The sequence below is a fragment of the Hylobates moloch genome, unplaced genomic scaffold, assembly GCF_009828535.3.
Source record: "Hylobates moloch isolate HMO894 unplaced genomic scaffold, HMol_V3 SCAFFOLD_6, whole genome shotgun sequence".
In the NCBI taxonomy this organism is placed as follows: domain Eukaryota; kingdom Metazoa; phylum Chordata; class Mammalia; order Primates; family Hylobatidae; genus Hylobates; species Hylobates moloch.
The window spans coordinates 32,157,518-32,185,447 of NW_026652281.1; the positions used below are offsets into that span (position 1 = coordinate 32,157,518).

The following is a 27,930-nucleotide window of genomic DNA, read 5'->3' on the forward strand; positions in this document are numbered from 1 at the left end:
TTCATTTTCAGGTCTTGAGGCAACTAAAGGAAGAGTTGGAATTTGTCTTTCAGCTAATGATCCTATCCATTTCAGGCTAAATCTATTCAGTGTGAAGCAGTTAGATGATTAATTGACTATCAAAATGAGGGCTGGTTCAGACAGTACTTACGAAAATATTGGCAACTTTTTAAAATAAACCATTGCAAGGGATGTTAATTTTGGAGTTAATAAACCCAGAATAGATTTCACTAATTCATTCAGCAAATACTTGTTGAGTGACTACTGTGTCCTAGGCACTGTACTGGGCACTGTATTTGTAGCATCGAAAGAAGAAACAAATTGCTATTTGTATGAGCATGGATATAGACAAGGAAGCCAACTCCAAAGTACAAAGTGCACGCACACTGTTTCTAGCTGTGTCCTCTGCAGGTCCTGCACTCTGTGGCTGAGTGTAGTCTCATAGAGCCAACTACAAAACCAGAACTGCCCAACCCAGGAAAAGGGATCATTTAATAAACGATGCAGAGTTTCTGCTTGTCAAAGGCTCTGTGTCACACCAATTCCATATGCAAGAATCCCTTTTAGTGAATTGGGCCCTGATTATTTTCCTTCTCTCTTCCCCTCTTGTATTGATTTAGTGTCTCTGTTTTGTGTCTAATTGTCTACAAACATTGTTAATAGGTTATAGTAGTATGAAGGGCATCTAACCTCTGGAATTACAATGACTTGTAGATATAGAGAAACAATATGATGCATTAAAGTTAACTTTCAAAATATACCTATTTGTATTTTATGAGAATGATAAAGTATAAGCTCCACTGATTAAAATGTGACCTTTCTTATTGGACTGACAAGACCAAAATATAGATTCCAAATCTATTGACATATGATATCACATCCACAAATGTTTGCCTATTTTTGTAGCATTATTTTGGTTGCAAAGTCTCTTAGGGAATGCACAAAAATAATACAACCTTAAAAATCAGACTAGAAGAAGGAGTATAAGTGGTTTCCTTGTAATATTTTTTTTAAGCTTGGAGAGGTAATAACACATCTTTGAATTCAAACTTAGGACTGCTGCTTAATGGTGCTTTTACAGGGTGGTTGTAAAATTTTTGAGAGTCAGGTATTGCTTTCTCTGACTGTTTCATTCACCATTGGCACGTGTTTCCTATCCTCAAGCATAAGTTTAAAAGATTACAAACCTCATGCTGCTCAGTTTTTTCTTTCGAGTAAATCAGATGCATGGTTTCTCTAGATTTACATATAGAAAATCGAGACGTGGTGGGTATTAGACTAACACTTCAGTGATAGGAAGAAGAGACTGATTTCTCACATTTGTGTAAAACATTTTCCTACCTAACTACCATCTGGTCCACATTAATTTCCTCTCATAGCCATAGCTTTCCATTACCAATGAGTTTTCCATGTATTCGCAGCATATGGGCCAGGAAATCTTTCTACAGAGAATGTGTCCCTTAGGCATATATTTCCCCTAGATTACCGTATTAAGAAATGTTCTCCCTGAACCATACTTATGGCATTACCATAAAATTGCCCCTTGAACACAGTTAAATTGAAAGTGCTCAAAATGCATATCAGTTCAGGTAAAAGAAATCTTGCTACTTGGAGGGGAGGTATTTTTTATTCTTCCCCACTTTCTCTTTCTAACTCCCTACAAAGCTATTTCTAATTGTTTGCTTATGCTGGGCACTGAATTTTCTCTTAGGCTGACCATATATTTTATCAGAGTAGTCTTGAATTCAGGAGTGGAAAAAAAAAGTTATGTTTTAGACCTCAATGTAAGCTGAAAGGAAATAAACGAACTTCTATATTTCCATTTCTCAGGCTGATTTTCCTGCCCCTGTTCTCTTATCTGTATCATGACATGAGATGTGAAACTCAGAAATGTAAAAACAGAAAGTCTAGAATAAAGCATTCCTTGGATTTTAAATGAACATGCTTGTAGCAGCTGGATACAAAGCAGACTATTTTCAACGAATTGGATGTTTCTCACTTGTGTGAGAGCCAAACAAGTGCCATACAGAAAGGGACCTCTTCAATGTTACCAAAGCTTTGTGGCAGCATTTAAGTGTGGTGGCTCCACAGAAGTCATTATAGCATGGACGAGCCACTTGGCTTGCTTATTCCTGCTAAGCAAAGTTTTAAGAAGATAAAAAGCTATCTTTGCTATATATGTTTTGTCTGTAATTTGCAATATTACAGTCTCCTGGGGGGAAATCCAACTTCCAATAATAATTGTAAAAAAAAAATGCGCTGTACTTATTCTTATAATCTGTCTTTCTAGAGGCCAATATTTTATTTATCATGTGCATGGTGATCATACTTCAAGGCTGGAGCTTTTGGAGTTGTTGTGAGTCTGCCCTACTTTCCACCAAAGGCACCAATTATACATGCACAGTAGTTGCCCTTGTACCTTTTAAAAATTGTTCAAGAGGTTGCTCTATGTAAGCCAAAAACTCCAGTTGAAAATCACAAGGAGGTCATCTTTTATTTCTACCAGAGAGAACAGGTAGTAGGGCTTCTTTAAATCATTGTGTCAGCTTGGATCAAAGCACCTGATACAATCTGTATTTAACCTTGTGGAATGATGGAGGGAGAGCTTACGAATGAATTCACAGGAAATGGCTAGAGTTTCTGCTGTAACTCTCAACCTAGCCATTCTTCTCATATTATCCTATGGTAGCTTATCTGAACCTCAGAAATCTATCCTTTTCTAATTTGAATCATTTTAGTCAATGCAGCCTCGAAAACGGAAACCATCTATTGAAATAAGACACAAAAGGGGCAGCCTTAATAGCGTGTAGCCGTTGAAGCCTCCATTCCAATGAAAAGACAGTGAGAATAGATCCCTTTGGAAACCAATAACTACTCCCAGAAAGAGGAATGCCTGTGAAGTTGAGTTGAACCGGAAGACTAGACACACTGTAGAACCTCCATAGTAAGGGTTCAGAGTAACTGAGTTACTTGTGATAGGGACAAGACTTACCCACTACCAGAAACCTGCCCCACTGGTCAGAAACGGGAATCCCAGAGTGGGCACTTTCTGTGTTTAGTGCTGCCACGGGAATATCAAAGAAGGACACTGGGCTTTCTTGAGCACCTATGTGTTAGACACTGTGCAAGATGCTTTCACCATTATGTCACTATCCTCCCAACACCGAGAGGTATCTTTATCCCCACTGGGTGCACAGGAAGAGGTTAAGTGATTCCCCGAGGCCCACCCAGCAAGTGTCAGAGACAGGATCTGGCCCTTCCTTTTCTAACTACAAGTTCAAGGGGCTTTCTGCTGAACACACCCCACACCACCACTACCACCACTAAGCCGCGTCATTTCTAGGGCGGTCTCCTCTCAGTCTTACAGCCAGCTTGGGTGTCCCACCTCCAGGCCTCTGAGCAAAGGGAATGTGGGTCTCTCCAGTGATGTTTTCCTAACTGTATTTGTGATGAAAACAGGGCACTCCAGTTCCCTCTTGCCCAGCACAACCACATCAGATTCGACGGCTCAAGAGGGGTATGAGTCTAGGGGAGGAATGCTGGACTGGAAGCATCTGCTTGACTCACCTGACAGCACAGACCCTTTGGGGGCAGTGTCTTCCCATAATCACCAAGACAAGAAGGGTAAGGCCTTGGAAATGCCTCTTCCTCTCGGGGGAGAGGGAGGGAAAAGTGGGGAGGACTGTGTAACTGCTTCCAGCTGAATTTTGGCAACATTTAAGGAACCTCCAATGTGCTATGATTGAAAGTTTCTCGAAAAAGACTGCAACCCCATCCTCTATGTGAGGCTTGATCCTAAATTATTCTCTGACCAAGGAAAAACCACACAAAACAAATAATATATCCTCTGAACTTCCTCTACCCAAAAAAGGTGTGGCTTGGCCCGAAGCAGATGCTGGCTTCTGACATCCCTTGCCACTCTTCTTAGTCTCATTCTGTGATTTTTGGACCCTCTTTTCCCACCATAATGTGATGGAATGCAGTTCGCGCTTTGGCAAGTGAATGCAATTGAAGTAAAGGCCCTGTTAATCAGTGAATTGAGAACTAGCAGGACAAAGTCTTTTCTGGCTGGTAGCATCTCTCACTGTTGCATGGTGTTGAATTTGAATAGAGCCATGTTCTTCAGACGTACTGTAATTGCCCTTAAAGGATAGTAGCTAAGACAAAAATATGTTATTTAATCAAGCAGAATTGCTATGCATTTAAAACAGAAAGGAAGCCACACTAAATGAAAGGGACTCTACTGTGAACTGTCCTAAATTCTCCTTTGCTTTCTTTGCTTAGCTGCAGACAGGAAATGTCATCTCTTTTCTTGCCATTTGCTGCTTCTGGTAACACATCCTACTTTAGTTGCAGCTGCAACCAAAGAGGCCTTTTCTTGTCCAAAAAACAGTCTTATAAATCAGAGACTGAAAAGCCCAGTTATGTTGCTGAGCTGTTTCCCCCCATTCAGAATTGTTTACTTCTATATGTTCTCAAGAGTTTCATCCAAGCGGGAGTTTGAGTTTCAAGGGCAGAGCAGCCACCGTGACCCTTGGAAGACAGTCGTTATCGCACCCTCCCCCAGAGTGTTCTGCATACATATCTCCAGCTTCACTTTTAGACAATGCTTTCTGGTCAGACTCTCAGGCTACATTTTCATCTGCTTTTTTGCTTCTCATCTCCTGAGAGTGCTGGGCACTCTGCTGCTCTATTTGCCAAGTCAAAATATAAAGATGGAGCCCCTTTTGTCTTGTTCTTGAGCGTGTCCTCTTAACTGATTTTATTTTCTTCTATAGACTTCCCCTTAGTAATAAGCCCTGACTCAAATCTTTTTTTTTTTTTTTTTTTTTGAGATGTAGCCTTAATCTGTTGCCCACGCTGGAGTGCAGTGGTGCGATCTCAGCTCACTGCAACCTCCGCCTCCCAAGTTCAAGAGATTCTCCCTGCCTCAGCTTCCCAAGTAGCTGGGATTATAGGTGCCCGCCACCACGCCTGGCTAATTTTTGTATTTTTTTTTAGTAGTGACAGGGTTTTGCCATGTTGGCCAGGCTGGTCTTGAACTCCTGACCTCAGGTGATTCCCCTGCCTCGACTTCCCAAAGTGGTGGGATTACAGGCTTGAGCTGCTGCTCCTGGCCAAATCTTTTTTTTTTTTTTTTTTTTTTTTAAGCTGGTTTTGTCTCATCACCTTCTTTCAGTTTCAGGGATTCCCTGCTCTTTCCATCCCGAGAAAGCTCCAGGTAGAAGGCAAACTGTCCCGACAGATTACAAGCCTTAGCGTATGCCATTATTTGTTATGTGTGGCTCCTGACCTCAGATGTGCTAGTCTTGACTGTATTCTCAAGAAGAAAAAACTTAGTAGAAATCACTTTGTTTTTTCCCACTGCGATTTTTCTGAAACAAAATAAATCAAACAGCCTTTCCAATAAAGCATTAAATATGCCAACTAAATATCTAGCTGTTGGTTGCAGTAATTTTCTTTTCACTTCACTGAGAGGGGTAGTGTGAATTTTCTCTAATCGTTAACTCCCTCCAAGGAATGGAGGTTCTCAAAGAGTCCAATTAACACTTTGACAGATCATTTTAAAATTCGGCATTGTTCATTCTCTTGGGTCTTATTATATTGACAAAGCTGGAAGCAGTCTACATATTGTCAAACAATGGTGGCAGAGGTGATTGCATGGGTGTTTAACATGATCACTGTTCTTGTGCTAGTAACTCCTTGCCTTGCCCTGTCAAATTTGAGTTTGTTTTTTATGATTGGTTGTATGTTTGATGGGGCAATGCCAATGAGTTGTTGTGCAGAAATTTTAAAGAAAAGATGTAGCTTAATGTTCCTTTTATCATAGTTTTTATGATTTTAATTTCCATTTTGCTCCAAGTTGTTTTTTGTTTAATGTTCATGATTTATTTTCAACTTTTGTTTCGTTTTGCCAAGCACTGTGTGGTATGACTTAGTGATGGCGTTACTCCATTGGAAAAGTCTTGTTCCTTTTCTGACTCATCACGGAGTCCCTTAACTTGAACCAATCTGTGATGCCTTCGCTTCTTTTCATTCCCTGATGTCGGTGCCTTAATGATGTCACATCCGTGTATGCAGCATCTCCCGGGATGCAAGAGTTTCATGGGTTTTCTAAGGGCCTGTGATGGGTGCTCTGTCTACTGGGTCGATTGTCTCATGAGAATGTGACATTTGTGTGCCCCAGCTTTAGGAGCTAAATATACTCTGGAATTGTTTCTAAAATCCATCACATTTCCTCACTAAGCAGACAATGTGCCCGCTGACCAGCTCGCTGAGGAGTCAAGTGTCCATTGCCCATTTTATTTTGGCCACTGGTAAAAAGGCCAGTGAGCAAGACATGCCCATGGCTCTACTCTGCAGATATGCTGACTGCCAGTGAGCTGGTCCCATTCTTTGTCCACTTCATCCTCCAAACAATTTTCCATTTCCAGAGTATGTTTGCTGCGTTTTTCTTTCTTTTCCTTGCTATGTCTTTCGTCTTGATTTAATCCTGTGCGTCCCTCACATTCTGTTGAAACACCCTTCCTCACTTTGCAGCCTAACCCCCTTCTGCTACCATTGTTCTTAGCCTCCCCCTTTCAAAATAACAGACCCAAACCCTCTGCCCCTCTGTGGAATGTTCCAAGGCTCTTTCCTTCTACACTGTTTGTAGCATTCTGATGCTGTATGTATATACAGTCATACTAACAAAGCGTGAGAAGAGACCTGCACAGCACGCGGAAGCATTATCATAGAAAATGAAGTAATTTTCTCTCTCAGTAACTGGCCTTGCCCTTCATTACCCTACTGGCCTTGTCTAATGTCTCTTGTCCTTGCTGCTTTTCTTTAAAATTGCCTGATATCTTTCAAGCCCTGGATTCATTAGTAAAAACACAGCCAACTGCTCTGTTTTATCTCTGGTTCCCTAGATGTCTGGAGCCTCTAGAGCGAGCCCTTTAATCACCAAGTTGATAAATGAGATGCAGCCCTGACTACTTCTTTCTTGGTTTTGCCACATTAAAAAATACATATTATTTATTCCTCCTATAACTATTGAGGTCGTAATGGGTAGTTACAAAGGGGCTCTAATCACACATAAATAAGAAAGAAAATCCAGTTTATTTTTAGATCTGGCTTATTCTCCACCATCGCTTCCCACAGCAAAAGAAATAAGAGCTTTCTTTTTTAGGTTAAACAATACTGAGAACAAATAGCCACTCTTGTGCCTCTTATTCCTTACCAAAAGTAACAATACTTTAAAGCTGATTTCCAAGAAGTCTATGAGGTATGTAAGGAAATTAGCCACATCCAGAGCAGCCAAGAGAGCTGTGTAGCATACATATAAAATGTAAATGCTGACCACTGCTATGAGGACACAAGAATATATCCTGAATAGAATAAAAATCCCCTACTTCATACTTTATTTTATAATAAAGAATTCTTGTGAGCTCTCAGAAAACAGACAAAATAATAAATATAGAGCAGTTCCCATTTAATCAGAAATTCCAGAGTTGTAGAATGCTTCTATCTTTTGGGAAATCTTTAAAGTGAGATATTATCACATTATTACATTTAGTCCAGAAAACATGCACATTAAAGACAAGAATAAGATATATTACAGAAACAGAATTTAAATTAGAGATTAAGTGAATAAGCTAAAATGGATAGCAAATGTTGAATGTATTTTAATCAATGTACAAGCTATTTGTATAAGCAGTTTTTAGTTTGGGAAATAATATTCCGGTAAGATTCATAAGATCTATAAAGATGAATAGTATTGTCCACATGTCACAATCCTAAATGGAATTTTATAAATCACAGAGGTTATCAATAATTCTCTTTATAGTTAATTATTTGTTCTTTAAATATGCAGTAGCCTACAGCAGCATTGCCTCCGAGGGAGATGAGCAGCACCTTACATGGGATGATTTAGGTGGCAGGGACGTGATGGCCTTCAAGAGTATTGAGTCATGTGGTGGAAATTTATGCCCTTTTCATTGCTCTTTTAGTCTTCCGCATTATCTTCTTGATTATGTGAAAGGAAAAGTCTCAGTTTGGTGTTTTCTCATTAACAACTCCCTAAACTTGCTACTATCTCTTTTTGACAAACAGAAAATAGGGTTTACACTGGGGCTTTGTCTTCCAGCTGGATCTAGCTGGAATTAACATTGTTTTGCTTTAAGTTAATTTTTATTTTTCTGGTTACATTTTATCTTTGAAAAGTGACACTTTTTTTAAATTTGTGATAATGATATCAAGTTTCCCTTTGAAATACATTTTAAAGGTAATTTAAATAGAATATTAAGTAAATAATGCAGGAGTTATGAAGGATATAAAAATACTAAGTAAATAATATGGTAGGTGAGATTCATTGTTATGACTAAAATTGTAGTATTGGTAGTTGAATGACCAAAGTTTAGGTGACTAAGTACTGTAGCAATTGAAGGAGTCCAGTGAAGATTAAACAAAGTTCTGACATTTGGAAGAATGAGATTTGATGACCACTATACCCTCTCCTGACTGGGCTTGCAAAACCAAGTGAATACATGCGTCACTCCAAGTGTTCTAATTATACAATCCAGTGCCCTTCTGATTTCTTTGCTACCTACTGAGCTTTGGGTTTGGGGGCGGAAAGTTTTGTGAAATAGGAATTTAAAGTAACATGGATTTAGACTAACAAGAAATTAGCCACTCCAGGCTTGTTAAGCATCTGGCAAGTTTTTTCTCCACACCAGCAGCAAGCACCCTAGTGTGGTCTGCCGCTAGTTATTACTCAAATTGTGGCCTAGGGAAAGTTGATGTTTAGCCTTTCCACTTTTCATCTATTTTGCTGATATCCGTAAGGACTCTTGTGCTACACAGTGTTGCCCGGCCTGGCAATAGCCTACCCTCGACCCTTCGCCTTTTCTCCCATTCAAACTTTACCTATTCTAAGTTCTGAGCCTTCAGTGTCAGCTGTCTTTATTAACAGACTGAGAAATCTCATTTTAGGTGAGTACAGTTAATAATAGATCCTACCCCCTGGTTACTCTTACATTTTAACACTCTCCGATGCTTAAAATCTAATGGATTTGGGATTTTAAAGCACCCTGGTTCTCCCAACACAGAAGATAATTTTTTGGCTCCTATCAAGTCATATGTAAGTGATTTTATGGACACAGAAAATTATTCCTGATGACAGTAATAAAGGAAGAAAAATAGGCCTCTCCTCTTTTCCTGACTCTTAAACTTGGGCTGAATTTTCTCTGCCATTTCTTCAGTAATATTACTGTAACAAAAACATTTTCTGAGGTGTCTCAAGCAGAATTTATCACTGGCTCTGTGGTGCAATTTGGATGCCAATAAGGAGTACGAGGCTATATTAGAGATAGACGTAGTTCCTGTCCAAGAAATATCAAACACCAGACAGATGGAGCACAGGTAGACACAAAAGCACACCAAAACGCCTTTATGACCAACATTCTCTTTGCAAAATGCCAAAACCACACACCACAGACTTTAAAAAAATGTATTAGACAAGTAAAGACAATTTGGCTGAACACATCAAGGACACAGAACTGTGAAACAGTTTTTCAGCTCCTTTCCTTCAGTTCTTTCCCTCAGTACCAATATTGTAGCAATAACACATCACTTGACAAGGAAGACGAGGAAAGTGATGGATGTTTGGCAAAGGACTCATATTTAAATTTTTTGGGAGTGTTGGCAAACTCAGGCTTTTATTTTTTTTTTAAGCCTAAGCTTTATTTCAAGAAAAAAAAACTCATACTAATTTGCATTCCTTTTATTAGTAAAAATGATCCTATTGCAGTCATTTTTAAACGTGAGAGTAGAGCAAGGCAGTTTCAAGGAGACTTCAGAAAAAGAGCTTCTGTCTTGGGGAGTACTAATAATGGGAGGGTAAGGGTTTTCACTTCCACTCAACAATGGAAAATTAACTGAGTCAGGTAGGACGTGCATGGTCAGAGGCAAGGAACGCGAAGAGATAGTGAATTGATTGTGACGGTTCCAAAAACTCTTTTGAATTAGAGATCACTTATTTCTGATTTTGAAGGTTAGAGGAAAGGTATCCTTCAAAGTTCATAATAAATTTGGTACATAAGCTAGTACTGTTGCTGACTATGAAAAATACAATTCTTAATATTTAGTTCATCAGTATTTTTTTATTTATAAATTGTGCTATACATGCCCCATAAAGATTTATCATCATTTTTATTACTCTAAACTTTTAGAGATTAAACAGTTTAATTTTTAGAGAGTAAAGATTTAGCATCATTTTTATTACACTACACTGCCTGTAATCTCAGCTACTTGGGAAGCTGAGGCAGGGGAATTACTTGAACCAGGGAGGTTGCAGTCAGCCGAGATCAGCCACTGCATTCCAGCCTGGGTGACAGAGGGAGACTTTGTCTCAAAAAAAAAAAAAAAAGATTAACAATTTTAATCTCTGAAAGTTTGGGTCGGTTTAAAGAATATTTGTGGGAGTCATTTAAAGCACACTGTTTGGGAGAAGAAGAGTAGGGTTGCTAGGGAAAATACAGGATGCTCAGTTTATTTGAATTGCAGATACACCTGAATAATATTTTTAATATTGAAACAAAACTAAATAATTGTTAGTGTAAATACACCCCAAATGTTGCATAGGACATACTTTTAACTAAAACATTTTTGTTTATCCGAATTAACGGAGAGTACTTAAACTTTTTGCTACCTGACAATTCTATAGAAGATGTTACTGATTACTTACTCAGTGAATATAGAAGATCTAAATTATATATTACATTTAGCCTTTAACTCTTAGAAATCTAGAATAATCCATATCCTGATACGTTTAAGAAAAAAATCTTATTCCATGAAAAATATTCTTAGCATACTTAAGTTCAGAGAATGTCTATGAAATATTATATGTGTGTTTGAAATGTGATAAAGAGTAATTTAAAGATTATTATTGAAAACAGGCTTTCAAATGCCACTTTCAAGGCTCAGAAATCAAATTGTTCTTAAAGAGGAGCATGGTTAAAACTATTGGTTCTTTTATGTTTTACTTAACCTCAAAATTTCAACAACTGTTATGTTAACCATATGTATTCCTTTTTCCTTCCTAAATTATATGGCTGCCCTCCTTTTTTTTTTTTTTTCATTTATCATTTTCATGGCTTTAGAGGGGAAGAACTGGAATTCCGAAAGCACTAAAAAATAATAGTTTAATAATGGTGACAATCTCATCTCAAAGAAAGGCAAGACAGCAAACTTTCCTTTGTTTCTTTTTTCCTGCATTCAACAGAAATTGAACAAACATGTGCTATATGTAAACCTTATGCTGAGTGTTACAGAAGATACTAATTTGAATTTCACATAAACCTGGCATTCAGATAGCTTACAGTTTAGTGAGGGATACCCAAAGGTGATCTAAATGCTGGGGCAGAGTGAAGTCTAACAGTAAGGGAAGTCAAGGAAAGAGGGGGAGGGAGAGTACTAAGGGAGTCTAAGGGGTGGCACAACTAATTCCAAGTGGGGGACACAGGAAAGACCTTGCAAAGCCTTGAAGGAAAAGTTAGATTTCACAGGAAGAAGGGCATTCCAAGCTGAATAAAGTCCATGACCAAGACACCACGCTGTGAAATTACAGAGTGTAATAATAAAGAGGCAAGGAGTGTGTGGTGACTAAAGTGTATGGAGGACTAGAATGGGAAATGAGATTGAAATCATAGCCTGGAGTATAGCCAAGGAGTTTTGGCTTTAGCAACAGGCAGTGGAGGATAGGAAGGGTAGACGTTGGGAAGAAAAGTACCACAGGAGGGTAAAAGTGGGGAAAGACAAAGATAGCAAGATTGACAGGTGATACATATATAATAAATTGTTCATTTAATCATATTAGGTTATTAATTACATGTACACAATAAGTTTGGGAAACGGAATTTTGCATCAATTTTGGATCTAAAGTGTCTGTTACTACACATCGCTGGCATTTTCCTGGTAGATGCTTCTTGCCTATCTAGCTCTATCCTAGGTAAAACCCCAGGCAAGCTGAACTCCAAAGTTGGGCTGCTTCCTCTCTTTAGTTAAAACAGTGGGGTTCAGCTGAGCACGGCTTAATTAATAATATAATCTAGGATGCCACTGTTTATTTTTACTATATTAATATTTCTTGGTCACCTATGAGAAAAGGAATCTATATGTAGTCTCCGTCTTTTCTTTGAGGGACTGAGGAAAATGATATTGTGAGCAAGTCAGGTGCTGGGCTCTCAAATGGATGATGTGGGTTTCCATGTTTGAACGTGTGCAGGGGGAGAGGGTCCAGAGCCGAGAAGCCCAAGTGGGAGGCTGTAATTGTTATTTCAGTAGTGTAGGCATAGATGTAGATTTGATATAATTAATTTTGTATCCTTTTGACAACTTGCTGAATTTATCTAAGGTCTTGATGAGATTATTGTGTAAAGGGTAGAAGGAAAAAAAAAAAGTTAAATGTCAGCCATGTAGAAAGCTGTTTCATCTCTCTGCCTGCCTGAATTTGCACACCAGTGTTTGAATTTTCTTTTCTAGGGATACCACTAACCTTTTATTTTTTAACCTAACATTCATTTTCTCAAAAAATGAAGGACTTAAATTATGATTATGGAGGCTTGAACTTTTGCTTTTAAAACGCCAACTTAAACCTTAGGGTATTAAAAAAATCAATTCACCTTCTAGAGGTGCTTCTCACCTTTAATCTCTAGCCACTTTTTCAAGCTGCATCTACTTGACATGACACTTTAACCCCACCCTTTTCTCTCAGTCTCTTTTTCCATTCTCTCCCATCTTTTCTACAAAAACACACACAATGACAAAGTTTTCTGACAGCTTAATGGAACTTTCAAGGACTACGGGGACTAGGTTAAGTGTGATCTTATTAACAGAACATCTGGAGTAGTTAAAAATTTGCTCTTTAATTGGTTCAGCGGCACTGTGTTCATCTAGATTTTGTTTTGTCCTAACAATAACATTGTGAAGAATCAATTTGTAGTTTGCATTATGTGGAAAAGTGGGAAAATAATATTGGCTTTGTCTCAGACCTTTCTTTCTGATAGCCTAGTTTCACCAAGTTTTTTTTTAAAAGGCTTGTTAGAAGTTTTACTTTGCAAACTTCACTGCTCCGTAGACAAACTAGTCCACAGAGGGCAAAACAGTGGAAATCAGGTAATTTCCTGAGAATAGCTCCTCTTTTCTTGACATTGTACATGAGAATGGCCTCAAACTATGTAGGGCTTGCTCAAACTAACTACATCACGCATGCCATTATTCTGGAAAGACAGAGGATGAAAAAGTTGTGTTCATTTGTTGGTTCCAGAGAGAGATAGGTTATGCAAGTAATAGATAAACTCTTGCAAAGTGTATGGGCTGCTCTAGGGACTGAAAGGAGCCACGTGAACCTCATCATATGTAAATCTCTTAGCACTTTAACTTGTGGAAATGCCCTGAAGTAAACTACTGAAATGTAGTGGATATATTAAAATATACTGGATGCACAGTAGATGGGATCTTAATTGGTGTCAGAAAGCCAATTACAGGCAATGTGAAGGTTTGTCACCCTTAATTAATATTTCTTAAGCTCTTGTAAGTCTACAGCCTGACAACTATCTTTGTAAAGAGATTCATTTTTAATGGGGTGATAAAATTTTTTCCACTCCAATTATTTTTAAATTTCATATTTTTTAAAAGAATGCATTCCTTTTCAAACAGATGTCTGCAATTACTTTTTTTTACTGAAATCGGAGGCAGTCATCATGAACAGTATAGAAATAATGGAAGTTCGGTACAGTCAACCACTGACAATGCTTTATTAGAAAGGAAAATGGTGTCGAGAAATTTATAGGGCAGAGAAATGCATTATGCCTAACCTTTTGGACATATTAAAGCATGTCATTTCCAGTCCTACAGTCTCTTGTTATTCATAAATAATAGATAGCACTGGACACAATCATCTGACATTTGTTAAGGTAATAAATATACCCTAAGTGCTGATGGGTCTTGCACTCCATGATTTAAAAGCACACAGCAGAAATTTAATGTAACTTAAAATGTCTTATGTAATTCTATGGATTTGCAGATTTAGTTCAACTCAGCAGATCAGTAAGCATGGAGCTCTGTTGAGTGAACTGTTGTGCTAGGCATCTTTTATTATTATAAAGCAGGACCTTACTTTGGAAAATGACACATGAACTCAAGTCCCTCTTTTCACCCCCGGAATATAAAGGAGAAGAACCTTCATGAGTTTCTTTTCTCTTGTCTAGTCATGCAGAAATGAAGGTAGATTTTGGCATCCCCTAAACCATTCTCAAACGTTGCTTAGTAGCTGTAAGTGGAGTTGAGGGAGTGGGTTTTGAGATGATATTAGATGCAGGCCTTTAAAGGAGGCCACTCTATCCAGTGGTGGGCTCCATCAAGCATTCTGCTGCTTCTGCACTTGAGAACCAGTTATGCCTGGGCTGACCCAATCTAGGACATACATGAGCTCTGTGGTACCAACCACTATCTGATGGCCACAGTTACAGAGATGAGGAGTTTTAGAAATTCTCCTCCAAGTCTTCATACCAGAGCAAATAGAGACCACAAGCAATTATCAGCAGTTTTGGTGCAAGCAAATTGGGTTGATTCTTTTGCAGGAGTAGCAGCACAGTATTTTGAGCTATATGCCATGCTTTTGACAGATACCAAGGGAAACTGTTAGGAATGTGATTGTCTTTCCAATAAAACAGGTTGATTTCTATTCTTTATCAGAGCATGATAACCACAGTAAAGACATTATCCAATGAGACCTATTAAAGACGTAGAACATAATTTGAACACCAAGGAATACTTAGTGCATTTATTTATTATTTATTTTACAGATCATTTTGAAAGTCTGGCTATAACACTGCCTAATGGTGTCTGAGGTTGGACTTTAAAGCTAAACACTTAGATGTGTTTTCTGGAATATTATTTATGTTATTTCAGGACAGCATGTCTCAAGCTTTAGGGAACTTAAGAATCATCTGGAGTCCTGGTTTCTGGGCCTAACCTAGAGATTCTGATGCTGAAATTTTGGGCAGGACTTGAGGATTTCTGTCTCTAACTAGTTCCAGGTGATGTTAATGCTGAGTGGCACTGATTCAGGACATTTTCCACAGTGCTGATGGGCTGTCTTATTTAAGTTCACTAGTCAAGGTTTTGTTGTAGTTTTAAATCCTTATTTTTCCACTCTTGGCTAACACAGTTGAACCCTACCAAAGTGTTGCCTTAAAATAGTCTAATCTTGGACCCTGTACAAGACAGGCAACTTCTAGTCAAACATTCTAGAAACACCGTCCTTATATTATTAATTGAGCATTAACACGTTTTCTGCACAATGCCAACTGCTTTGTGTTCATTTATTCAACCTATTTAATCCTTCCAACAATGCTCATCTTATAGCCAACATTACTGGGGCCTGGAGACTGAGTAGTTAGCTATTTGTAGAGCCAACATGCAAACCCAGGTCTTTATGAGCTCAAACTTTATGTTCTTAACCAGTAACACCCAGTCTCATCTTTAACCCAGATCTCAAGAACTACATTTCTAGAAAATTCAAGTTGGAAGATTTAGCAGTATTGAAACAGACCTGTTTCTTCATATCTGTTTTATCTTTGCTTTATAGAGAAAAATCAAAGCAAGTAATCAAATAATCCAAGCAAAGGCTCGCCCAAATTTCACAATTTTTTAAGGAGGTCCACTTCTCCATTTTGTGGCTTTGATGCCTTGCGAGAGAGTAAAGGAAGAAGATGGGACCAGGAAGTTGGAAAATAGAAATGCTTTGTCTGATTTTAGAAATCACTTAGATGTTGTATTTCTAGTCTTATTTAAGAAAGCTGATGAAAGAAAACTTCAAAAAGCAAGAAAATACGCCTTGCAGACACTGCTAAAACTTTGCCAACGTAAAAGAATCATTACCTTTACAGGGACAGTAACAGTTCTAACACATGAAACCACAAACCAACATTCCAGGGCATGGCTTTTGAAAATTATCTTATCATGACTCTCAGTCTAGACATCAGTCCGTGCTCTGGCTGTAGCACTCCCACTGGCAATGCCATTTCTAAAGCAGTAGAGCAGTGGAGTGAACTGAGCGTTCCCAGCACACGGGGAAAAATGAAGCTGTTTCTTCTCTGAAAAAATGAAATCGAATGAATTCCAGGCTCATTCTCCCTTCTATTCCTGTGATGACATCCCAACCAAAAATGCATCACTTTTAAAGGTGATGGAAGTGGAAGTGGGTTCATCTACAGTCAACCACTCCAAGCATTATTTCAATATGTGAGTTTTAAAAAAGCTTCTGAATTCAGGATATTAAACAGCCAGGCCAGGAAGCTACCTCCACTTTGGCATGGTCAGTCATTAACTTGATATATCTTGAAGACCATGGCCCCTCCTGGTACCTAATCTGTAGCCTGCCAGGAAACACACACACACACACACACACACACACACACACTTAAATTAAAGGAAAAGGAAACTTTAAGTTATAAAATCCAAGCCCATTTCCATGGCTGCTGGCATGTCAGTTTATTCCTAAGCCATCTGGTTCACATTATGCCGTAAGACAAGAAGAAGGCTGCTTCCTGCCCAGATAACCACAGAGAGTTCCCATTTCACTTTCAGTGTGGTCATCTCGATTGGCTGGGGTGTGGCTTTGAGAATAAATTGTCTCCAGTTAGAGTTTTTCCCTTGTTTGTTTTCTTCTCTTCTTAATAGGGATTACAGCGGGCCCTGTGTGGTTAGTGGGGCGATGCTTGGCTAGTGATTAGTTCATTCATTTATACTGTCTTGCAGGACCGCGAGCCTGGAATTTTGTTGCAGTAAGATTTGCAAACAAGAAAAATTGGGCTGTTAGATTCCATTCACTTAAGTTGTTATGAGGATTTCAAGGAAATTGTAGGCTTGTCTTACTATAAAGCAGAATCAAGAATCTATTTTTAGGGGATCCTACTCTGGGGCTTTTCTTGGTGTTATGCCATATTTCTTAGCTCTCAGACCCAACACAAACCCTCTCTGGCTCAGTGATGGAGGAAATGTCCATCTCCTTTTTGCCTTTGCATATTTCTCTAAAGGACACAGAGAGGCTTTGTTGTCTTTGTGGTCACCGGGTCCACTTTACACAGTTGCCTATTAATCACTTCACTATGGAGACAGACACATCCATCATATCACAGCAGCTCAGAAATGGGCAGTCCAGTGAGAGGGGAAAGTGCACACTTAACCATTTCGAGTTAGGTTACTGGCTGCCTGGGTCTTAACACACTTAGGGTGGTAATTGGGGTGGTGGTGAATAGAGCTCTTCCTTTGTATTTAACTTAATAGGTGTGATTGATTTTACGTATTTTTGCTTGTCTGTTTGGCTTCACGTTTTGATAGGACAGATAACATCTCCCAGCTATTTGTGTAAGGTGCAAGGAATAAGTATACTTTAAGATTGAGAGTTTTAATTTTAAATATAGTAATAATAAATGCAGGTAGACTAGCTGTGCTTTTGATGCAATGATACTGACTCTTTGAAGCCAAGAGTTTTGCGATAATGGATTCAATATGGAACAGAGCAAGCTGAAAGTTAGCTTTCTCAGGCAAGAGAAATTGCAGATAAATTAACCAAGAACTTTCCTTCTATGAGTGGCAGATCGTCAAAACCTCTTTTTTAATCATTCAGGGCTGTCCACAGCCTTCCAAATGGTGTTTCTAGCTCTTGCTCTTGTATTTTCTCTACAAGTGCTCATTCCTGTATGCATTCCTTTACTATTTATTTGAAAGATATTTACTGAGCACCTTTCTGCCTGAAGATTCAGTGGTGAGTTTTAGCAGTCTAGGTGAGAAAAACAAGCATCATACTAGTGATGATTGTAGAATAAAGGGAATGCAGAGTCTGGGGACACTTGTAGAAGGAAGAATTTACCTGGGCTAAGAAGTCAGAGAAGGCTTCCTCATTTAAGCTGAGCCCTAAAGACAGGGTCTGATGAGTAGGAAAATAAGTAGAGATATTCCAGGCAGAGGGAACAGCCTGTATGACAGCCATGAAGCAAGCTTGAGTATGGAAGGGTGGCTCATGCCTACAGCCTAACAGACGAGAAGGGAATTAGACCATTTCCTATTACTACGGCCTTCCCTTTCCTTCCCTCCAAGCCTCAGTTCTTGTTGCTCTCTCCACTCCAGCTAAGATCCTGTGCATCTTTAAGGCTTAGCTCAAATGCCATCTCCAATGTAAAGCTTTTGCCCACTGTTGAAGCAGAAGTGATGTATCATGACATAGCCACACTTTGGACGGAGTTGTGTGCAAGCACTTGCCTTCTTCCCTGCTGATTTATGCCTCATTCATCATTGTCCTTCCCCGACACCTAGTGCAGTGCTTGGTAAATGTTTACTGAAGGCAGCCACAAAGATGCTTGGAGCCAAAACGTTGTTATACTAGGAGAGTGATAACAAAGACACAACCCAACCCTAAGTTAGGGGAAAACATCATTTCTAAAGCAAACTGTCTCAGAGCCTGGTGCTAGGTTCCCTTTGCACAGAATAGTATCCATGAGCAGGACTACTAGAAAACATTTTTTAAAATAAGGAATGTAGTGTTTGATATTTCAAAATTTATTAACATGGTCATCATAGGAAAAGTCAGAATTGTATTGGGCTTCCTCTTAGTTTTCAGTTTACAATTGTTCTTATTTTGAATCACATGTTGCAGGGTCTGGGGCCGGGTCCTTCATAATCTTTTCATTGCTTTGGACTCTAAAGAACTTCAAATTGCCTCTCTGAGGTCTCCCTCCAGCATCTGAAAACTCTCACCTCAGAAAAAAAAAAAAAAAAAAAAACAGTAGAGATTCTATTCTTTCTTAGTTCTGCCAATTTAAGACATGATTTCAGAGAAATCTCTAAGCCAGGGTGTGCCTTGCTTCCTGCAATAGGAAGGTGGAAAGAATAACCATTTAGCACCTTATGACTGGTGAGAAATAGCTGGTGGTTAATGAATCAATGCAAAAGGTTTTTCAAATACTGTTTTCATTACTAATGCCCCATTTTCAATTGGTGAGAGCAGAAGAGGATGCAGGGGTTGGCAGAGGAAGGAATTTCAAGACCCTAGGGTAGAGAAGCCACCTCTGATTGTTCTCTCTGCAGTGGGAGGATACCTGGGGAGGGGAGTATACCACCCTCCAAGGGCCCTTCACTTGCCCAGGGCTTCCAGGCAGCATCTGAAGCAAGGGATACTCAGCTCCAGCCTGTTGCCCTTTGCCCTTTGCCGAGATGCATTATTTTTCTAATTATTCAGTTCCACTGGGGTACTCTGTTGTTGCAAATAACCCATTTATCATCATAGACTCTTTTGGATTTTTCCCAGAACTAATTTAATTTTTGAAATAGTTTCCCTTCTTATTGTTTTGAGCAAATACTGAGCACCATTATAGATTTATTTTTATTTGTCTGATAGATGCTATGATTAAAATTCTTTTATATGATTGGAGATAGAATTTATTTCCATGACTTCAAAAGCAAGGGTGATAGTCACACTAAAGATGACCTCCCAAGTTTAGAAGTTCATTTAAAAATAGCTCTACAATGTATTGAAAACCCATTTATTCAGACATCATTTATTGAGTTGCCCAACTAAGAGCTCTGTGGATGGCAAGGGTTATAAATGCAGAAAAAATGTGGTACTTGCCCAGGATTTGTACTCCACTGAGAATCCAACTATAATTGCCAACATTTTCCACTTATTTCAAAATTCAGTAACTATAGGAATCCTGAAACAGTATGTGTTCCCTTATACTGCTTCGAAATCTCATATCACCTTTTTGACTATATTTAGAAGGCACGAAGTTTGGACCTAGAAGCACATGTCTACTCCTCTCCTGTGGGAGACCAATAGCAAATGGAATCCAGTGGAGCAGCTGCGACTGTCACTTGGAAGCCCTCTGTGAGCCACTAACCCACCACTTCTCCTTTGTGGCTTCTTTTGAGCTTTAGATCTGTCCAGCAAACTACAGCATTTAAGCTCTTTCCTATTTTTTATTTCCTTTGATTCTTGTAACAACCCAGTAAGGCAGTAAGATTAGATGTGTTCACCTCATGCTACAGATAAAAAAACTGAGGCCCAGAGATGTTAAGTCACTTGCCAAAAGGTCACCCAGCCAGTAAGTGGGAGCCTGCAATTCCAAGCCCACTGAGATCTTCTCTAGCTGCTTTTGTCACCACCACTGACAAGTCTGCTGTTTCCAAGCCTTCACAATGGCTATGCCACAAAGTTGACTTGATTATTTCTGTGAATGCTTGTTTGGCCTTTTTCATGATATAAGCAGAAAGCTTTAAGTTTTAAAGGCATTTCCAAAAATAACGTTTACCTTATCTTCTTCAACTGCACTTTCAACTTACTCTCTGATCTGTTTCCATCTTTGGATGTTTCTGAATTTACACAAGCAGATGAGGAAAGCCCTCTGCCTCCCCATGGATAGATGCAGAGATGCAAAAATGTTTTTAAGGCCACTCTTTATATAACAAAATGAGATGGGGGGAAAAAATCTGTCTGAGATACCATTTTCCTGAAAGGTCAGATCCTAGTTAACTTGTTAACAACCAAAAACCTGAACTCAAATATCATCCACTAAAAAAGAGTTCTTCCCAGTGAAAGAATAAGTAGCTTTCATGAGTCCAAAATAGCCAAGGACCTTCAGACATGAAAGAAGAATGATATTTGGGAGCTAAAAGTAAGGCTAAGAAGCAGTGGATACATGTGAAAAATCTGCAATTTTCACAGTGAAACCAATGAATTGCTCTAGCTTTACTCTTTCCACGTTCCTTTTAAACTGAGAGGGCAATTTAAATTGTAGAATGCCAAAGTCAATTGTAAATAGCTTCCTATTATAATACACATTTATTGGGAATATCTAGTCCCCCTAAATTTGGCAGCCTGGAAGGGTTTCATGAAATACTCATTGCCATGAAAAAAATACCTAACACACCTCCACCCCATTCCTGGGGTCTAGCCTGTGTTAAACTCCCACTGAAATCACCAAGTCAATGAGAGAAATTAAAACCCATTTTATCCACAGGTGTACATTTTTGTGCAATTATATGTAGGGGGTTAAAAATGGTGTTCAGTAGAACCCCATACATAATCAAAATTGAAGAAAAATCAGTAGCTATTTTAGCATAATAAGGAAATGCAAATTTAAGGAAGAAAATTTTCATTAGCACATTTCCTCAGGGAATAGGTATTAAAATATATTTGAATGCACGACACCCCACGGTTTGGGGAGCTTCACACATAAAAGGTGTGAGTTATAGCCAAATTTCCGGCTGTTTTTTGCTTCAGTTTCTACCCCTTAAAAGCTGATGGAGATAAATCTGGAAATATTTGAAAAGCATCACATTTGGAAATTATTTGATATCTTACCGTCTTGCACACTCTTTCCTTATGGTGAATTGCCTTGACTGCCTTTTATTACCGAGGGTATTTGTTGGATCACAGAATCTTTATCTCTTAAGAGATATTTGCTGCTTCTACTTAAGTCACAATCGTTTGTCACAGGACAATCATTTCCACAGCAACCAACTGTGATGTCACAATTGAAGGGAGGAGGACCCTTAGGAAGGAAAGCAAAAGAGAATGTACTTTTCAGGCTAAGGTTTCTGGGTTTTAAAACCATCACTTCAGAAATCAAAATATTTTAGCAGAAAAACCCCCATGACAAAGCTTCAAGGTCTCAGCTGTGACAAAGACAACATTTCAGTAGAAGTTTAAGGTTGCGTGTTGTGGGTTGGGGAAGGGGTAGAGATTTTTATTTCCTTTCATTCTAATTCTGTGCCACTGATACCTGCCATTAAAATACATTAAACATATTCCAGAAAGAGTTGATTTAGTAGATGAAAAATGTGTCTCCCGAGACCAGAGAAGGTACATTTTCTGTCTTGCTATCATTTCCATAATAGGAACAATGTTTACATTTCCTCAGCCCATGCGGTGCCTCTAATGTATTCGTGTTCTTTCACTCTCCAGAGGCAGGAATTGAGGTATTTGAGATTTTATTTTTCAGCGACTGCATCAAGCACTTAAGATCTGACAATTGTGATGTGTATTCTCACTTGGCATTAAAAAACAAAAGCTTCTGTGTTTGCATTTGATTAGAGTCGCTCAGCTGGGTGGCTGATTAAGCAGGAATAGCGAAAGCACCTTTCTTCAGAAACACTGAATCCTGGTTAATGTAGTGTAAGAATATGGATGGGTGTAGTCACATAATTTTTATTAAATTGAAGAGATTAGCTCTGCTGAAAAATCTCACTGTGACAGCAAACTCTAGGTGCAATAATGGGACCTAACACTTCTCAAACCCACTACAGGGCCCCAAATGGTCTTATTTCTAAATCTCCTTTCAGTTCCAGTGAGAAAGCTTCATTCAAATATTCAGCATATTTACCTGAAATTGAGTTTGCGCTGTTTTTTTTGTTTTTGAGAGGTGATGCAAAATCAGCACAAACATTCGTAGTCTGTGAACTTTAGCTATATTCTCTCAGTGTAAATAAAAATGACACACTCTCTTTCCTCTAGTTGCTTGAAAGGCAAATGCTTTTCCCCCAACAGAGGCTCCGGTGGCCTCGAGGGGGTCATCGGAAAAGATCCCAACTGGAAGCCTAGAGTGTGTGATTTGTTTATTTAACATGCATTAAATTGTTGCCTCTTCCTCCAGACTCAGGATAGCTTGGTTATCCCAATTCTAGGAGGGGAAGATTAAAAAGCCATAAAGAGGGAAAGAAAGATAACTTTTGAAAGCCAAAACCTCCCATATTCCCTGGAGTGAAGCAGAGTAGAAAGTGCAGGTACTGGAGAGAGTGAACAGCACTTTTCTTTCTTTCTTTTTTTGAAATGGAGTCTCACTCTGTCACCCAGGCTGGAGTGCAGTGGCCCGGATCTCCCCTCACTGCAACCTCCATCTCCCAGGTTCAAACAATTCTCTATCTCAGCCTCCCGAGTACCTAGGATTACAAGCACCTGCCACCACGCCCGACTAATGCTTTTTTTTTTTTTTTTTTGTATTTTTAGTAGAGACAGGGGTTTCACCATCTTGGCCACGCTGGTCTTGAACTCCTGACCTCGTGATCCACCCGCCTCAGCCTCCCAAAGTGCTGGGATTACAGGCCTGAGCCACCGCGCCCGGCCTGAACAGCACTCTTTTAGACAACAAAGAAGGCTACAAATGGAGTCCATTTACATACTGCACACAAGGGGATTGGGGAGGATTAGTTGATGTTTGGCAAGCTGAGCTTGGAAGACAAGTTGTGCAGAGGTGCTATTGTCACTTATTACTGTTATTAATTAACAAGGTGAATGCCAAGCAAAAACAAGCCTCGGGGTGTGCTTTCATTTCTTAACGCCACATGCGATGTCTATTGCAGGAGTGATTCGGGAAAGTTACCTCAAAGGCCACGACCAGCTGGTTCCCGTCACCCTCTTGGCCATTGCAGTCATCCTGGCTTTCGTCATGGGGGCCGTCTTCTCGGGCATCACCGTCTACTGCGTCTGTGACCACCGGCGCAAAGACGTGGCCGTGGTGCAGCGCAAGGAGAAGGAGCTCACCCACTCGCGCCGGGGCTCCATGAGCAGCGTCACCAAGCTCAGCGGCCTCTTTGGGGACACCCAATCCAAAGACCCAAAGCCGGAGGCCATCCTCACGCCACTCATGCACAACGGCAAGCTCGCCACTCCCGGCAACACGGCCAAGATGCTCATTAAAGCAGACCAGCACCACCTGGACCTGACCGCCCTTCCCACCCCAGAGTCCACCCCAACGCTGCAGCAGAAGCGGAAGCCCAGCCGCGGCAGCCGCGAGTGGGAGAGGAACCAGAACCTCATCAATGCCTGCACAAAGGACATGCCCCCCATGGGCTCCCCTGTGATTCCCACGGACCTGCCCCTGCGGGCCTCCCCCAGCCACATCCCCAGCGTGGTGGTCCTGCCCATCACGCAGCAGGGCTACCAGCATGAGTACGTGGACCAGCCCAAAATGAGCGAGGTGGCCCAGATGGCGCTGGAGGACCAGGCCGCCACACTGGAGTATAAGACCATCAAGGAACATCTCAGCAGCAAGAGTCCCAACCATGGGGTGAACCTTGTGGAGAACCTGGACAGCCTGCCCCCCAAAGTTCCACAGCGGGAGGCCTCCCTGGGCCCCCCGGGAGCCTCCCTGTCTCAGACCGGTCTAAGCAAGCGGCTGGAAATGCACCACTCCTCTTCCTACGGGGTTGACTATAAGAGGAACTACCCCACGAACTCGCTCACGAGAAGCCACCAGACCACCACTCTCAAAAGAAACAATACTAACTCCTCCAATTCCTCTCACCTCTCCAGAAACCAGAGCTTTGGCAGGGGGGACAACCCGCCTCCCGCCCCGCAGAGGGTGGACTCCATCCAGGTGCACAGCTCCCAGCCATCTGGCCAGGCCGTGACTGTCTCTAGGCAGCCCAGCCTCAACGCATACAACTCACTGACAAGGTCGGGGCTGAAGCGTACGCCATCGCTAAAGCCGGACGTACCCCCTAAACCTTCCTTTGCTCCCCTTTCCACATCCATGAAGCCCAATGATGCGTGTACATAATCCCAGGGGGAGGGGGTCAGGTGTCGAACCAGCAGGCAAGGCGAGGTGCCCGCTCAGCTCAGCAAGGTTCTCAACTGCCTCGAGTACCCACCAGACCAAGAAGGCCTGCGGCAGAGCCGAGGACGAGCCGAGGACGCTTGGGTCCTCCTCTCTGGGACACAGGGCTACTCACGAAAATTGGGCCGCGTGGTTTGGTGAAGGTTTGCAACAGCGGGGACTCACCTTCATTCTCTTCCTTCACTTTCCCCCACACCCTACAACAGGTCGGACCCACGAAAGACTTCAGTTATCATCACAAACATGAGCCAAAAGCACATACCTACCCCCATCCCCCCCCCACACACACATGCACACAACACATACACACACACGCACAGAGGTGAACAGAAACTGAAATATTTTGTCCATAACTTCACCGGACGTGGCCACACTGGGTTTGCGTTCCAACCTGCAAAACACAAATACATTTTTTAAAATCAAGAAAATTTAAAAAGACAAAAAAAAAGAATTCATTGATAATTCTAACTCAGACTTTAACAATGGCAGAAGTTTACTATGCGCAAATACTGTGAAATGCCCGCCAGTGTTACAGCTTTCTGTTACAGCAGATAAATGCCATGTTGGGCAACTATGTCATAGATTTCTGCTCCTCCTCTCTTTTAATGAAATAACGTGACCGTTAACGCAAGTAACTCTTTATTTATTGTTCACCCTTTTTTTTCCTTAAGGAAAGGACTCTTCCAAATATCATCCTATGAACAGCTCTTCAGAAAGCCCATTGAAAGTTAAACTATTTAACGTGAAATCCATTAACTGGAATAATTGAGTTTCTTTATTTTTACAATAAATTCACTGAGTAAATAAGTTGGAGCTGGAATTCTGAGCTTTGTGTTTGGACTGTCTGGTCTGTGTAGCTAAAGGAAAAAGTTAAGAGGGGAATATTTATTTAAATCTATCAGTTCATTTGCTGGTCAGGTCTCTGGCCTATAAACATGCAAAAAAACTAATTCATGTTAAAGTCCTTCCAGATCCTAATTTCTAAAGCAATCAGGAGAGAAGCTTTTAGAATGGCACATCATATCCCATTGGTGCCAACATGGTTTGGTCCATGGTTCTGACTTTCTGTGAAGGCACCAGCTTGCAATACGCCATCTCATTTCACCTTGCATGTGAGACAGCAAACAAAATCCACAAATGGTGTGAACTAATATGCTGGCTGCTACCTTGCATAAATTAATGATTTGATCACACGGGTTCTTTGTGGGGTTACATCTGTGAATAGCCTGTTTTCCACATGTAAATTTGTGCCTTACACCTTAAGTTGTGTACGCTTGTAAACTGTCTTTATGATCAACTGTTCCTCCTTTTGAAATAAGTGCAGATATTTATTTAACCCTCCCTTCCCCACCCTCCGCCCCCCTTCCAGCCCTCTGGAAGATTGGAGTCAAGCAGATGGAAGAATGCAGTGGTGAGAGTTGTCATGCGACAGCCTGAGAACGCTGGGCGGCACCACACCCTCCAATTCACACTGCCTTCTAGTTGTGCCAACTCGAACCACCCTTTGGCTGTGCTGTCAAGCATGGACCCCAGTGTTGTGGGTGTGGCAAATCCCCTTTCATCCTCAAGAGCTCCCTGCTTCCCTTAGATTATTTCAATACGGTGATATCCTTATTTGCTACCAGAAAAGGGACTAACGTCCCATTCCTCTTTTCTGCTGTGTCCACTGGCTAGAGAGCAGGCGGTCCGCAGTTGGGCAGACACCTGGGAGGAGTCTTCAAGCCATGGGCACAGCACACACGTGCAGTGCACACAAAGAAATGACATGGAAATAGATGCAGGCAGGCTGGTCCCTGCTGTGATTAACGAGTAATTCCAAGTACCAGGCCGACCACAATGGATGCTGCAAAAACGTTGACTGGGGCAAAGGATTTTTTATTTTATTTTTTATTTTGTTATTATGTTTTTAGGGGATGGGAGGTGGTGTGTGTTTTTCTCCTCTTGGTTTTCATTTGCTCAAGCACACAAAAGGGACTTTAGTTTACTCTATCACGAACAAAGGAACTGTCCACATACTATAAACCATGAGCAGTGTTGTTGTTGTTTTTTAAAACAGTATATTTGGTGGTCTCTTTGTTTTTATTTCCAGTTGGATCTTCTGGGTTTAGTTTTGTCTTTAAAAAGAATTCAAAGAAAGACTGACAATGACAGTTTTGAGTTGGATAGTGAAAAAGTGGAGCCTCCATAATCAGTGTGGTTGCCTTCAGACCTGAGTACTTAGCTGAGGGTGGGTGAGAGCCCTTTGTTCCAAAAGTCCATTACAGTTTTGCTGTTGTTTAGGGGTAGGTGGTGGTTGTTGTTTTTACTTTTTTTTTTTTTTTTGGCTTTTGTAATGGAATCCATGTTCACATCCTGTGAACTCTGTCTCCTGAAACCCTGAAGTATTTCCTAGAACTTGAAATATTGTTTTCTTCCTTGAATTTTCTCTAGAAATGCAGAAATTAGGAAGGCGATGGGTCTGTATCCCCCTGCCCCCTTCTTTCCCATGCTTGACTCCTGAGAGTACTGGCAGTGCAGCACCTATCATTGACGTGAGCGGCTGTCTTGTCCAGTGTTTGTAGGCATCACTGCCTCAGCTGTTAAGGAGACCTGTGTCAAAACTTACATCTACTTTCCTACACCCCCACAACCCATCACTTCTGGTGTTAACCCTAAAATACCCACATGTATTGAGCTGGTCTTCTGCATTTAAGTATTTCTCCCCATTTTTTTTTTCCCCACTGTGTGTGGGGGGAGGGTCCATAAACCCGAGTGTGCCTTTGCTTTCCACCCTTGCTAGACACTGGTAGATGCAACAAACTCAGATTTATATTTGTTGTAAAGTTGTAAAAATATTGTGATGTCACCAATTTTCCTTCCATCTCCACATCCCCTAACATCTGATTCACGACTTAATGTATGTTGTAAAAAAAAAAAGAAAAGAAAAAAAGGGAAAAAAGAAAAAAAGCAAGGAAAAGGCTCTTTATTACTTAAAAGTAATAAAACCTGACTGTTCTACATTATCTTTTGTGTCCTGAATGCTTTTATTTATCTCTTAATTTTTCCTTTTTAAGCTGCTCTCCTCACCACCCTTTGGGGGTATGATTCTACTCTTTCCTCCATTTCTATCTGGCTTCCAAAGCATACATAACTGTACAGTTTGATGTATTTGTTTGCAGTGTCCACACCCAGCCACCCCCACCCAAATTATTGACGTGTTTCTCTGCTCAAACCCAGCCTGGAGCAGGATTTTAGCAGAAGCCACCAGTAATTAAAAGGCAGAGCACGCATTGGC

At 40.4% G+C, this 27,930-nt stretch overlaps 2 protein-coding genes, 1 long non-coding RNA gene and 1 pseudogene across 8 annotated transcripts in view; 2 read left to right on the forward strand and 2 right to left on the reverse strand.

The window, feature by feature from the left end:
- Positions 1-21,747, reverse strand: part of LOC131383783 (uncharacterized) — a 76,246-nt gene extending 54,499 nt beyond the window's left edge. Inside the window, exon 1 of the long non-coding RNA XR_009214060.1 lies at positions 21,404-21,747. This is a non-coding gene — a long non-coding RNA (uncharacterized LOC131383783). The remainder of the gene's footprint in view (positions 1-21,403) is intronic.
- The window catches only part of SEMA6A (semaphorin 6A), a 132,108-nt gene extending 104,450 nt beyond the window's left edge, over positions 1-27,658 (forward strand). For 2 of the 3 annotated variants that reach the window (XM_032156603.2, XM_032156605.2), the window contains 2 exons: positions 3,460-3,624; positions 23,401-27,658. In XM_032156603.2, coding sequence (XP_032012494.1) covers positions 3,460-3,624; positions 23,401-24,599 — 1,364 coding nt within the window. In that variant the 3' untranslated portion in view covers positions 24,600-27,658. The remainder of the gene's footprint in view (positions 1-3,459; positions 3,625-23,400) is intronic. The other variant, XM_032156606.2, reaches the window with a different exon arrangement.
- Positions 24,974-27,930, reverse strand: part of COMMD10 (COMM domain containing 10) — a 355,799-nt gene continuing 352,842 nt past the window's right edge. For all 4 annotated transcript variants that reach the window (XR_009214059.1, XR_009214057.1, XR_004248682.3 and 1 more), the window contains one exon: positions 24,974-25,047. The gene's annotated coding sequence lies outside the window, so the exon portion shown is untranslated. The remainder of the gene's footprint in view (positions 25,048-27,930) is intronic.
- On the forward strand, positions 26,080-27,658 carry LOC116470910 (uncharacterized; annotated as a pseudogene).